General features: G+C 40.3%; 1 protein-coding gene across 1 annotated transcript in view; it reads left to right on the forward strand.

Moving 5' to 3' along the window:
- CYP7B1 (cytochrome P450 family 7 subfamily B member 1) overlaps positions 1-13,220 on the forward strand; it is a 117,222-nt gene that overhangs the window by 75,727 nt on the left and 28,275 nt on the right. Inside the window, exon 2 of the mRNA XM_077352295.1 lies at positions 11,690-11,826. Coding sequence (XP_077208410.1) covers positions 11,690-11,826 — 137 coding nt within the window. The remainder of the gene's footprint in view (positions 1-11,689; positions 11,827-13,220) is intronic.

Raw genomic sequence — 13,220 nt, forward strand, 5'->3', positions numbered from 1 at the left:
TGCCCAGCTAAGTAATCAGTCATCCTCCAAGCATACAATAGGAACCAAGGTTCAGGACTAAATGTTTGAGTTGGAGGGTGGGTAGAACTGGGATTCTGTCACCTTAGGGGCATTCTGCCACTCTTGGCAGCACCAACTCTGGAACAGCAGAGTTGAAAGCCCTGTATCTCAGACAGGTGAAGAAATACACAGGTGAAGAAATAAACAGCATAGTCCAGCTAATAAAGGAGAGTACAATTCTCAGACTTCCTAGTAGTTGGCGGCCTGTGTAGCCTGGAGTCTGCCAGTTTCCCTTCTTCATCCTTCTCTCTTCTAACCCCTCTCTGTCATACCTCCACCTCCGGTATTCACTGCTTTCCTTTATACTTCTCCCTTCATTTTTCACCCTATCCTGCCGCCTCTCATCCTCTGGCTACTGCTTGCTCCTTTAAGCCCACTGATCACCAGGCTTTCTGGCATGGATGATTCCAGTGAGATCCTAGTCCTTAGTAATTGTATTTTGGGAGCAATTCTAAAGGGATCTACTTTGAAGTAAGATCCATTTATGGAGAGGCTTTGAATTATGTCAACAGAAACCTTTTACTGTCCAATGCTACTTGAGATTTATTAGGAAATTGTCAAAGACAAGAAAATTTAGGTTAGAAGTTTTTTTCCTTCCCTCTAACATTCTCCCCCCCCCCCTCCATACAGTTGCCATGAAAGAGGCAGGGTTTTGTTGTTATTGTTACTTCATTACTTAAAGGTGGGATGAGTAAACTGTACAGTTTTTGTCACTCCATTTTAGTATCTGCTTTGTAGAGCTAAAAGAAGTGCAAAAGTGGAAATCAAAACAATCAAGGAAAGGCTACAAGGAAAGGCTAAACAGTTGGGGGCTTTGGAATTTACAGATAGGTGACCATGGAGGTGAGGGGAGACAACATAAAAGATATATGAAATTATTCATGGGTGAAGAGTAAATATACAGAATGCTTCTGCCTCTCCTCAAACCCTTCATCATGAGAAACAGCACAGGCAGAACTTTTGAAAGTCTCCAACGCTGTGATCCTAAGTACACCTCGGAGTAAGCGCCATTGGCCATACTGGATTACTAGGACTTATTTAGGCATAGACATGCCTAGAATTGCAGTATCCCTTCCACAGTGTTTTGTCGGACTGACAAGTTGAGAACTTAGACAGGGCCACCGTGACCCGGTTTTCTCTGCGGAGCTATTTAAGCTCCCCAGTCAGTCCCTGGTCTGCATGCCACCAAGGCACAGCACATGGAACACCTGCTGCTTCTGGTCCATGCACTAGATCAGATCAGAATACCTTTATTGTCATAAGTAGAATCAGCTTACAAGAAATATTAAATGTTTAAGTAGATTCAGAAACAAGGCAAAAAATCCAGCAGTACCTACAGCAGCGTATTGGCTGAGAGGACGACCTGCTCCACCAATTGCCAGCTAAAGGATAAAAAGAAGAAGTAGATTCCATTTCTATATAACAGCAGCCTATGGTCCTATTGTCCTCTTCCTAAGATGGGTCTCTGAGGTTCTGGCATATAAACTTTCAGTGGGGTCCTCCATCTTGCCTATACTCACTGCCTTGGTGACTTTTGGCCAGGGCTCCAGAATCACTAAGAGCTGTGCCTTGTTGATGAGTGAGATTCTCACTGCTCTTTCTACATTCAGTTTATTCACCCACACCCCCAATTGTCTGCTCATTGCCTTTAAGCAGCATTGACCTCGATTACCTTCTGGAAAAATTCTTACAGCACTGATTAGAATGAAAATTACAGGACTGGAAAAGGCTCCGAAGATACGTATCTGGAATTTTAGGTGCTCTCTTTTTATATATATATATAGAGTAGGTAGATGGATAATATTTCAGCCTCATTCATTTCCTTGCCCTGATGCAAGGCAGGCAGGTCGATTAAACTTGGTTCTATAGTTCATAAAACTCAATGTAGTGTGTATTAACAAACAAGTATGTGATCAAGTAGGCACGAGAACAACCAGGCCACCTGTTTTCAAATTTAGTTTCATGCAGGCATAATCACTTAAACCTCAAGCTGCAACTCTGGCTGCACATCATTAACATCTAGAAATTCCCTGGTGATCCCACTAAATCAAAAACTATCTACTTTGCCCTGGAACTAAATGGTATGTAACCACAAACCAGTTTCAGCTTAAGAAAGGTAAATTGTGAATGGGGATAAACCTGTACATCAACAGCATGATTTTAGTTCTCTTGTTTCAATTGTTTTTGCAAAACCAGATGTGGCCTTATGAATTTAACCAGTCACTCCAGCTGCTCTTAAATTATTCCCATTGTCATGCATTTGAAGGAAACATGCAGCTTGGAGAACAGATGTTCTTCATGCTTGCAGTTGATCAGAAAAATTGAGAAGATGGTGCAAGAAATAATTACTTAGCACCTGCCTCAGGCTCAAGGCTAACCTAATGTGCCATAATGTGTCTATGAAACAATTAAGTAAAGCCATAATATGCATTTTCTGGCGGCTTGCCCATTTTGTACATCTCAGTAATACATGACATAAGTTCTCTTTTTGTATGCCACATTCCGACCTTACATGTTGGGTTGGACCACCATGGACGAAGCTTGTACAGCTAGCTGGTAATTTAGGAACAGAGTCCGCATTACATACAAATAAGGTTCAAGGATACTTGAACATGGGTGAACAGGCATTCATATAGCTGTTCATGTGTGCATCATCTTTCCTTGTCAATAGTCTGAGGCTCTGTTCTTTTGATATATCCTTATAAATATCCCAGTCAGTTTTTCAAAAGATTAGTTGTTCATTTAGTTTCAGAGGGCTAATATTTCTTTTGCTGCCTTTTAAAATTAAATTTAAATCTTTAAAGCGCTCAGAGAGCGGTATAAATAATTGATTAAAGGCTAAGTGAGCAGGGCCTCTTTGAGGGCCCTGGTGTGCTTCTGGGCCCGGGGGGAAGGCCTCCCTCTGTATTCACGCTGTTGCGCCTCTCTGGAACTCCAGCCTGTCCTGGTGAGGGCCCAATTGGAAGGCCCGTTGCGCCTTCTGATTGGGCCCTCACCAGGACAGACAAGAGTTCTAGCCAGTCGGGTGAGTTCTAGCCCAGTCAGAAAGCGTGAAGAGCCGTGGCCATGGAGGAGGGGGAGACAGGAGGCCTTCCCCCTGGGCACAGAAGCATACCCGGGGCCTCTTCGAGGCCCCGGGTGTGGTTCTAGGCCCGGGGGAAGGCCGCACTACCACAGGGGGGAAGAGGGGCGAAGGCCTTCCCCCCAGGCCCAGAAGCACATCCGGGGTCTCGAAGCGTGTGCTTCTAGGCCTGGCGGGAAGGCCACCCTACTATCTCTATACTTTCCTAAATGTCTCCCATACCTTCTGCCAAAAATTACAATACCCATGCCACAAACCCACTACCAGGCAAGACAGTCTCCCATCCACCCTTTCTAGCGCCCGTTGTATTTACAACGGGCTTTAAATCTAGTATGCAATATAAGCAAATCTATGTTCTGCTTGAACACAGGAGATTTGCCATCCATTTAACCTTTACATATTTTGCTGTTTGAGGCTTTCAAATTACTGTGCTTATGATTTTACATAATAGCAGTCATTATTATATCAACAAAAGCATTTCAGTCTCAATTCCTGAACTTACACTACTTTCTTCATTCCATTAATTATGGATTAAAAGTATTTCACTGTCAGGAACAGGACTTGGCATTCTACAAAGACGCTGGATATTTAAAGATTAAAATTATATGAAAAGATGTGTCAATACTGATATTTTTATTTTAGATTTTTTCCTCCGTTCATTCTGGGAATGACTACAAATAGTATAAGTGAATAAGCTAATCAGAAAAGAGCTGGTATGGAACTTTTATTTAAAAGTATAAGGAGTATTGAGATGCTCCTGTTGGTGGAGTGCGGGTAGAGGGGTAGAAGCTTCTGGAACTGCTGGCTAAAATCTTCCAAAGAGAATCCTGTTATACTCATGTACAAAGTTAGAGTCCAACAAATTTTGGATCAACAGAGTTTAAGATCATCAAATTTTTATTCAAGGCATAAGTTTATGTGTGCACTCACACTTTCTCAGACTATAACTACTTCAGAGCAACATAGCTACCCACCTGAATCTATACCCACGTACAGATGCCCTAAACATTAATCTCTTTTATCTTGCTGCTTCTTTCTGTGCATGAAAGAGTTAAATAAACCTAGAACAAAGTATGAGTCCAGTAGCTGCTACTGAGTAGCACTTTCAAGACCAACAACAAGCTTTTGTGTGCATGCACACTTCCTCAGACACTTTTAATTAATTCACAACTTAGAACAGAGTTTGAATCCAGTGGCACATACCAATCCAGTGGCACATGCTAGGTTAAATATTTCATGTATCTGAAGAAGAATGCATGCACCTGAAAGCTTGGATCCACAATACAACTCCATTGGTTTTAAAGGTACCACTGGAATCAAATTTCGTTCTGTTACTTCAGACCAAACACAGCTATTCACTCAAATAAACCTAGTTGATATTTAATTCTTGCACATATGCCCATATGAAACTGCATTATACTGAGACCACTGGTCCATTAAGCTTAGCATTGGCCAATTTGACTAGCAGCAGTTCTCCAGGAAGGGGGAAGTCTTTTAAAGAATATGTTACCTGAGATTGTTTAATGGAAGATGTAACATGGGGCTTTCTGCATGCAAATCATATGCTCTACCATTGGGCACCCTGTGATTGCACTCATACTGCTGAGCACTCTATACACTGCGGTGGTTCTGCTGGGCTTGTAAAATGCCCACCACACACCCCTTCTGTTTCTACTGCAGAGATTACTGGTTTCTACTGGTTTGACTTGGAACTTTTGGAAACAAAGGAGGATGGGGGCACCTTCTTGGGGGGGGGAGTAGTGTGTTTCTTAACATCCAGTCTGGTGAAGCTTGCAATCGGTATTTCATGATTATTTGGCTAGTGTTAGTAAAAGTTAGTACAAAGGCAGACTCCTAGCTCTAAAAATTCCTTGCAGATTATCCACCCCAGGCGCCAGACAAGCTAGGTATGCCACTGCCTGCAATAGGAAAAAGACATCAGCAGTTTTCAAAACCGTTAATCATGGGTAGATCCTTTTTAGAAGGGTTTAGCATTGAACTTGCTGTGGGAAGCACTTGCTGTGTCCCCTGGTCATACTGTGGGCTTCTGCTGGACTCTGTTTTATTGTCCGTGCTATTTAACATCTACACAAAACCCTGCAGAAATCATCCAGAGATTTGGTGTGAGGTATTATCAGTATGTAAAGGTAAAGGTATCCCCTGTGCAAGCACCGGGTCATGTCTGACCCTTGGGGTGACGCCCTCTAGCGTTTTCATGGCAGACTCAATACGGGGTGGTTTGCCAGTGCCTTCCCCAGTCATTACCCCCAGCAAGCTGGGTACTCAATATGTAGGTGACACTAAACTCTGTTTCTTCTTCTCATCTAATCCATGTAAGCCAGTAGATGTTCTGATTATCTGCCTGGACGTAAAATAATGGATGGAAGCTAAGAAATTGAAGATGAATTTAGCCATGATGGAAGTATTGTTGATGGGTTGCTTACTGGACCATGTGGATACCGTTCAATGATGTTGATTCACTGTCACTTAAACATTAGAGTTGGAACTGGGAAAGGTTTAAGGATCTTTCATCATCTTTACCTCGGAGTGCCTTTAACCAGCTCTGGTATACCAGATGCTCACATGCACACCAGAAAAGGTTGATTATTTTATTATCCATGCAATAGTTCCTATTTTGTCCCTAGAGATTTCCTTTCCAAACAGTCCTTACTCCTTGCTTTGCCAGCAAGACACTCTCCCATCTACCCTTTCTAACACCCGTTGTATTTACAAGTCCTCAGTCCTTACCCCTTGCATTGCCAGCAAGCTTCTTTGATTTTATTTGGAATAAGTGGTTATATATCTCCCTTTTGAGCTCAGCGCATGCCCAGTTTAGTAGGTAAGTAGGGAGTAAGACACCTATCTGTGCCAGACCACTGGAGCATTCAGGAACCACTGTTTGAGGTCCTACAGCAAAAAGCAGGTATATGAAAGCAGCTCTCAGGTGGATGCAGTATCCTTATCTCCCCCTCCCTGGGGGGTAGGGGTTCCCAGTTGCCTTTTACCTACATGTATACTGTCATTGTTAAAATCAGAGTACAGTAGCATCTTTAAGACCAACAAAGATTTATTCAGGGAGTGAGTTTTTGAGTGCAAGCTCTCTTTGTCAGACTATGAACTCCTTACATGATAGGGAATATATAGCAAAAATTAATTTGTCATTATTGTTAGAGAGTACAAAATATTTTCTGTACTGCTGGATTTTCTGTTTGTAGGGCAATCAATATTCCATTCCTTAGAACACAAGAGCATTGTGCTGACTTCTGAAAAGAAAAAAAGTCAATTTTGCATAATTTCCTTCCACGTGTTTGTCTATTATGTTGTGTAAACTGAAGATATATTTTCCATGGAAATGCAGTTCATTTTCAGTTATTCAAGTTTCTCTAGTCCTAGCGAAAGTTACTTGAAAGTATTTGGTGGAATCACTGGCACCCAGCAGGGTGACATCATTGGGATACTTCCATTGTTCTTTGTCCTGCAAAAGTTAAATTAAGACCAGATGCCAACCACAATCCACCAGTGGATTTACTAGATTTAGGACAGGAGGCTGGAGGATGAATGTTAAGAACAGGCCACAATAGAGATTAGTTATGGTAGAATTGTATATATATATATATATTTTTGTAGACAGATTTGGATTAATGTTTATCCCAAACAAGAGATTACTACATGTCTGTTTCTGGTTGTAAACAGACATTATTAAACAGAAGGTTTATGTTCATGAAATGCAGCTACAGGTGTTGAACACTTATGATTTATTGTGTTCCAGTGGGGGGAGGAATCACCTGTTCAAGTCCTTCACCAAGAATTACAGGGGAGATGGATGAGACACCCTTTTTTCTTTGTGAAAATAGCTAACAAAAAGAAACTAATAAAACAATAGCACTTAGAGCATAGTATAGCAGTTAAGAGTGTAGGGCTGGGTACAGGATCTTATTGTCACTCTGCTACAGAAGTTCCGTAGCTGACCTTGGGCCACTTTCATTCCCTGCTTTGTGAAGAAATGGGGTGTCAATGAAGTAAATCAAGTATGTTTTAAAACTTGCTTTCCTGTAATAATAATGCCATTGATTATGGAAAATTATTAATACAACTTTACTGGCAACCATTGTTTTACCTTTTTATAAACAAGAAGCTAACACAGTAAGTATACTCTAAACCAGGGGTAGTCAACCTGTGGTCCGGCAGATGTCCATGGACTACAAGTCCCATGAGCCCCTGCCAGTGATTGCTGGCAGAGGTTCATGGGAATTGTAGTCCATGGACATCTGCCGGACCACAGGTTGACTACCCCTGCTCTAAACGTTGCTCTGGGACTTCATGATTTGTTTTTTAAAAGAAATCTTTGGGCAGGGCCTAACAAAAAGTAAATCTCTTCAGGACCCAGTTATTTCTACAAGCTAATTCAGTTTATGCTTAGCTCACTGCTGCTCCTAGTAAAGACTACAGCGCAGTCGAGTAACACTGTTGTTAATTGCCTAATGATTTAACAGCTGAGCACTGTGTGTTTAGCCAGATGTTCTTGCTCTTCCCCTCAAAACCAACTGTGTAGTTACAGATTAAGCTGAATATGTTCTGATACATTACGCTAATGCCCACTTGCATATTTGAGCAACTTTGCCTACCAAAATAAAGCAAGAGTCCAGTAGCACCATGGAGAGTAACCAAATATATTCCAGCATAAGCATTTGAGAGTCAAATCTTACCTTATCGCCCACCAGAATTATTCTGCAAAGACACTCTCATCAAGATTAGTCCTTAAATTTGCAAAAGAAGCTATATTATCTGCCTAGAAATGAATATGAAAACGGGGCAGGGGGTCAGGAGGGTACTTGATCCTTGAATGGTGATGTTACCATAACAGTTTGTTTAATACCACACATATCAAACCGCTCCTTGTAAATGACTCTGAAATATCGAAGTTTAATAATTTCTCTTTTTAGGCTTGTATATTAAACTGCATATTTGTCTTAAAAGGTTAAGAAAAACTCCAAGGTGTGGTGCATTTCCCTTTTAATCCTTACAATGTAGAGAATTCATAATACTAGTAGTCTAAGTATGGAAGTCAGGGTTATTCCCATTCTGCATTTAGTAATAACACCTGTACTTGAATCATGACGAACAACTGCTTAAGATGGCTTAAGCTGTGAATCCTGGGCTTCTGAGAGGTAATTTCAAAGGTGTGTTATTTATAGTTGAACTGCATCCTTCTTTGCCCCCTTTGTTATTTTACATGGATTACCTTGCTGCTGCTGCTGCTGCTTAGAGTACTTTTCAACCAACATCTTCCTCTGAGTATTTACTAAGAAAAATCACATAATTGTTGCTTCAAAATTCTGCATTAAATTGATAGATTTTGCTTTTAAAGAAGTGTGAAATAAGACATTACAGAATATACCAAATGGGGTGTGCTATGCAACTTGTGTGTAGTGAGACACTTCATTCATGCACACAGAGAGGCTACTATATTATTTTATTATTGCAGTACTTTGCCCTCTCCGCTCAGCTGGCAGAGAGCAATAAGTCATTAAAATGGCCTCCATCTTCCTAAGCAAAGTAAAGACAGAAATGAAGATGCACTTCTGTTATCAACCTACCCTGGGTTAGTAAGCTGTACCATTTTGTACACCGAGCTTTGGCATGGTATTTAGCTGTATTAAGCTTATTGCCACTGATTTAAGCATGTCTGAAGCAAATGATGACCCCTCACATCTCTGTGATAGCAAGATGTCTCCCTGATGTGATCTCACAGACTTGGAGCATTAAGTTAATTTCCTCCTGGATTTCTGAGTTGGAGTCCTTTCTACCCTGCGGAAAGCCTGTGAAGAATACAGCTTTTGACCAAATGACAGAGCAGGGAGGGAGAAACGGCATGCATTAAATTAGAATATGACAGACAGGCTATCTAAATATCTGTCACAATGTTACTTAAGCAATACAATGTTCAATTCGAAAAGTGAAAGCAAGCCACCAAAACTAATAGCAGGTGTACCATCCAAGTAAGTTAGTAGCTTTGAGAGGTTAGCCATAGGCTGCTTTTAGACTGCCGTAATGCTTAAGAGATGCTTCCATGGAAGTTATACTTCCCTGTAATTTGTCATTTCATGAAATAACCACTAACAGGTTTTCTGAATCCAAGGTGCCACCTTAGGCATGAGTAGCCACTAAAAAGTACTAAAAGGTTCTGGTATATTAGTTATCATATTAGTTCTGTAGATATTAAGATGCTGATTGTTACTATTTGTCAGTCCATGCCATATCTACAGTCTGTAGGCTACAATTTTATAAGGTTATATTTTGTCATCAACTCACAGCTGATTTATGGGGACCCTGTGGGATTTTAATGGCAAGAGACATTCAGAGGCGGTTTGTTATTGCCTGCCTCTGGACTTCCTTGGTAGTCACCCATCCAAAACAAGACAAACCCCACTTAGCTCCAGAAATCTGATGAGATCAGGCTAGATCAAGAGATCAGTCAGGTGATTTTGGTGGCTAGATTGTTGGATCTGGAATAACCAGATCTGAATTCCTTGTTTGCCAGTGACGCTCACTGGGTGGTATTGGGTCAGGTACTCTGTCAGTCTCATCTGTCTAATAGGGTGGTTGTTATTATGAGGATGAACTGGAGGAAGAGAAACAGAGTTATAAGATGCTTTGGGTCTCCACTGAGGAGAAAAACAGAATATCCAGGTAAATAAATAAAATCGGGTTTCAGTTTTATAGCACAAACAGCAACAAAATAATTGTTCTGAGAGATTAAATAAAATATTGTGGGGAACTCGGCCATTTAGTTTACTGGTTATTCTTAAACAGGCCTCTGGGTGGTTTTTTATCTTTGATGTGGGTATGATAGTTACCCACATTGCAGAACCATTGTGGTGAAGAATAAGATTAGGACTGAAAACAGTTTCCTTTGAGCTGTGCTTACCTTCTCGTGTCTCATTATAGGTTGCAGGCAGGGACAAGCAAGGGAAGGGGGCATATTGGGCTGGTGTCCAGCTGCTCCCTGAGTTCCACCCTGCATGACTTTATCAGAGAGACAGCACTTCATATGTTCCTAGGTTAGCTTTTATTGTTTTTCATTCTAGCAGGCAGTGTACAGAGTTATAGCTATTGTCATTGGTGGGGACATCTTTTTTCAGAAACAAAACAAGCACAAGCTTCCGTTTAGAGACCTGGATTCCTTCGGAATTGGTGTCTTATGTAATCAACGAAAAACTATTGGGAAATCCTGTTATTTTTAAAGCTAATGTTTCATGAGATGCCGAGACAGGGTTAATCCAGCTACATAAATTTCTGTACCATGTATGGTGGTAGTAAAGCTGGTGATCCTTTGATTTTTGATTAGATTCAAGCTAGTAAATATCTTGTGATTAATCACAGAGTTGTTCTATGGTATACATTCCCAGATGGGGCTATATCATCAGTTTTGATTTTTTAAAATGTTTTAATCCTTTCTATGAGGCTTGGTTTCTATTTGTAAGTATGAAATCAGATTCAGGAATCAAAGCAAGGTTTTAAATAAAAGCAAACAAGACTGTTTTAATATGTTGGTGTATATTCAGATTTATTAAAAACCTAATTTATGTGGCTTAGGTACTTTTTAAATAGAAATTATCTTAATTTTTATTTTTTCAATGAAGGTTCATAACATTATTTTGTTTAAAGTATCAAGGAATCTGTTAATATGCTTTGTACATTTTACTTGCCACTTAAAATGCTAAAAAGATTGTATGCCATTGATTCCTTATGTTAACCTTTTTTGAACCAGTTACTGGGGGCCAAAGGCCTTAGAAGCCTGGCAGGTCCAGGGTACCAGCTAAAGACATTCTCAGCTACTTCAACACATGTGTAGATTATGCAGTCACAATGACTTCCATCTAGGTCAGTTCCTTCAATGTTTCAAGATGCTCCTGACGTTAAATTTGTGGGAAAACCTTGCAGATTCTGAACCTCCATGTGTGCACCAGCACATTCAAAGAGTGTTTGATGAAGGCTTCTGCCTCAGATCCAAACCTGCCGGTACAGAAACAGAAATCATGTGCTTAAGGAACAAATGAGTCCCACCAGTTCCTGCTGCATGGCTGCAAGCTGCCTTATTCCAGAAAGTTTTTGTATACTGAGAGTAGCTTTTGGGGGGCACAGGGGACTACAGTGGAAAGATGAAAGCATATTCTGTGAACAGAGCTGTTGTCACAGTTTGTTGGATCCAAGCCTCTGTATCTGATCAATAGAATGGTAATGGTTTGGACCCAGTGCAAAATTTCCTCTTGGATAAGAACACTCAGGCAAGCAGAAATGCAAGAAATATACCCTGGTGGCTGCTTATACAAAATCAGATATATGTATTCCCCATGTGTATTTCTGCTTGTGCAAGATCTTGTACAACCAATTTCAGGGCACTGTATTATATAAACAAGGATATCTTGTGCCATTGCACCAAGTCCATTTATCCTTCTGCTTGTGTGTCACTGAATCCAATAAATCATGTTGCCATTATTCATATATGAATGAACAATATTTTCTAATTTTTGTTTTGTTTTATAGGAAACCAGGAGAGCCACCATTAGTCAGTGGTTGGATTCCTTTCTTGGGAAAGGCCTTGGATTTCCGAAAAGATCCTTCCAAGTTCTTGCTATCTTTGCAGCAAAAATATGGAGATATTTTTACAGTGCATATTGCTGGTGAGAAACATGTTATCTCATAAAGACTTCTTAGTAGGTGAAGTTAAAATGATGTTATTCAATTTCTGATTTTGTATGCATAAGAAAATGAAAACTGCCTACCAAGATTGGATTAAGCTTGTTTTGTCCAACATTCAGCTTCCAAAAGCATTCCTCAAAATGTTCACAAACAAAGCATGGTAGTGGATGGGTTTTCCCAGCTGAGAGTTTGCAGAAACTGATATTTAGAGTCTTGTTGTATTTGTATATTCTTGCATGTGAAACTTTATACATATGTATGAAAATCAGTATTTATTAATACACACATGATGTGGAGGAAAGGCCATGGTTGAAATAAAGTAAAACCTCAATTCTGCAGTGAGTAGAGTTTGGGATTAGGATATGGAAGAACCAAGTTTGAATCCATACTCTTCTATGGAAGATTGCTGGGTAATCTTGGACCTATCAACATGTCCTACCTCACAGAGTGCTTGTTGGTAGGGTAAGATAGAAGACAGGAGAATGGTGTTGTAAGTTGCTTTAGGTTCATATTGAGGAGGTAAGTAGGGTATAAATAATAGCAATAGTAATAATAAACATTCTTTGTACACAGGAGGTTCAATGTTCATTCCTTGGCATCTCCAATTCAAAATGAACAAGACAGACTATCATGTCTTCTGTATACATGCAGAAGGCTGAAGTGGTATAATCTTGAAGAGTCAGAATGAGCTGTAGCTCTTCAGGATGTAAAATGGGGGGGGGGGGTATATTGGCAATGCTCCCCTATATAAAAACCTCCTACAAACAAAAAAACTGACATGTATATTGAAAATATTTGTGCACCATGTTAGTATACTATTTATTGGGGATTATTAACTTGCACTTCAGGTAGGGGAAAGTAATCCCTCACCTACAGTCCGTGCTTTTACCACTGGCCTCTGCCACCTCATTCCTACTTCATTCCCACTGCTTCATGTGTAGACCAGGTAACAGGTGCTGGGAAATGTCTTTATCTACCTGAGACCCTGCAGAACAGCTGCCAGCCAAAGTAGATGACATTGGCCTAGATGGGTCAGTGCTCTGATTTGGAATACAGAGTGTCTGGATGTATCTGCGTACCTAAGTAAACTGGATCCCCAGTGTTAATTTGAGTATGTTCAAGGGTTTGTATTATATGTTTATATTGTGCTTGTGTAGCAGATCAGTCTGTATTAGAAACTCAGGGACAAGCTACTATTCAACAAATTCAAGTCATTGAATGTTCAAAAATAGTTGTGCAGTTGTGTATATGTGTATAGGCATATTATGGATACAAGGATATGCAAGATATTTTGCCCATTGAACAAAATGCAAATAATGCTCATGCATTTTCAGCATGCTATAAGCAAAATGGCTTCATGAAATCATCTACAGAG

This window comes from Paroedura picta, chromosome 9, assembly GCF_049243985.1.
Source record: "Paroedura picta isolate Pp20150507F chromosome 9, Ppicta_v3.0, whole genome shotgun sequence".
NCBI classification, from domain to species: domain Eukaryota; kingdom Metazoa; phylum Chordata; class Lepidosauria; order Squamata; family Gekkonidae; genus Paroedura; species Paroedura picta.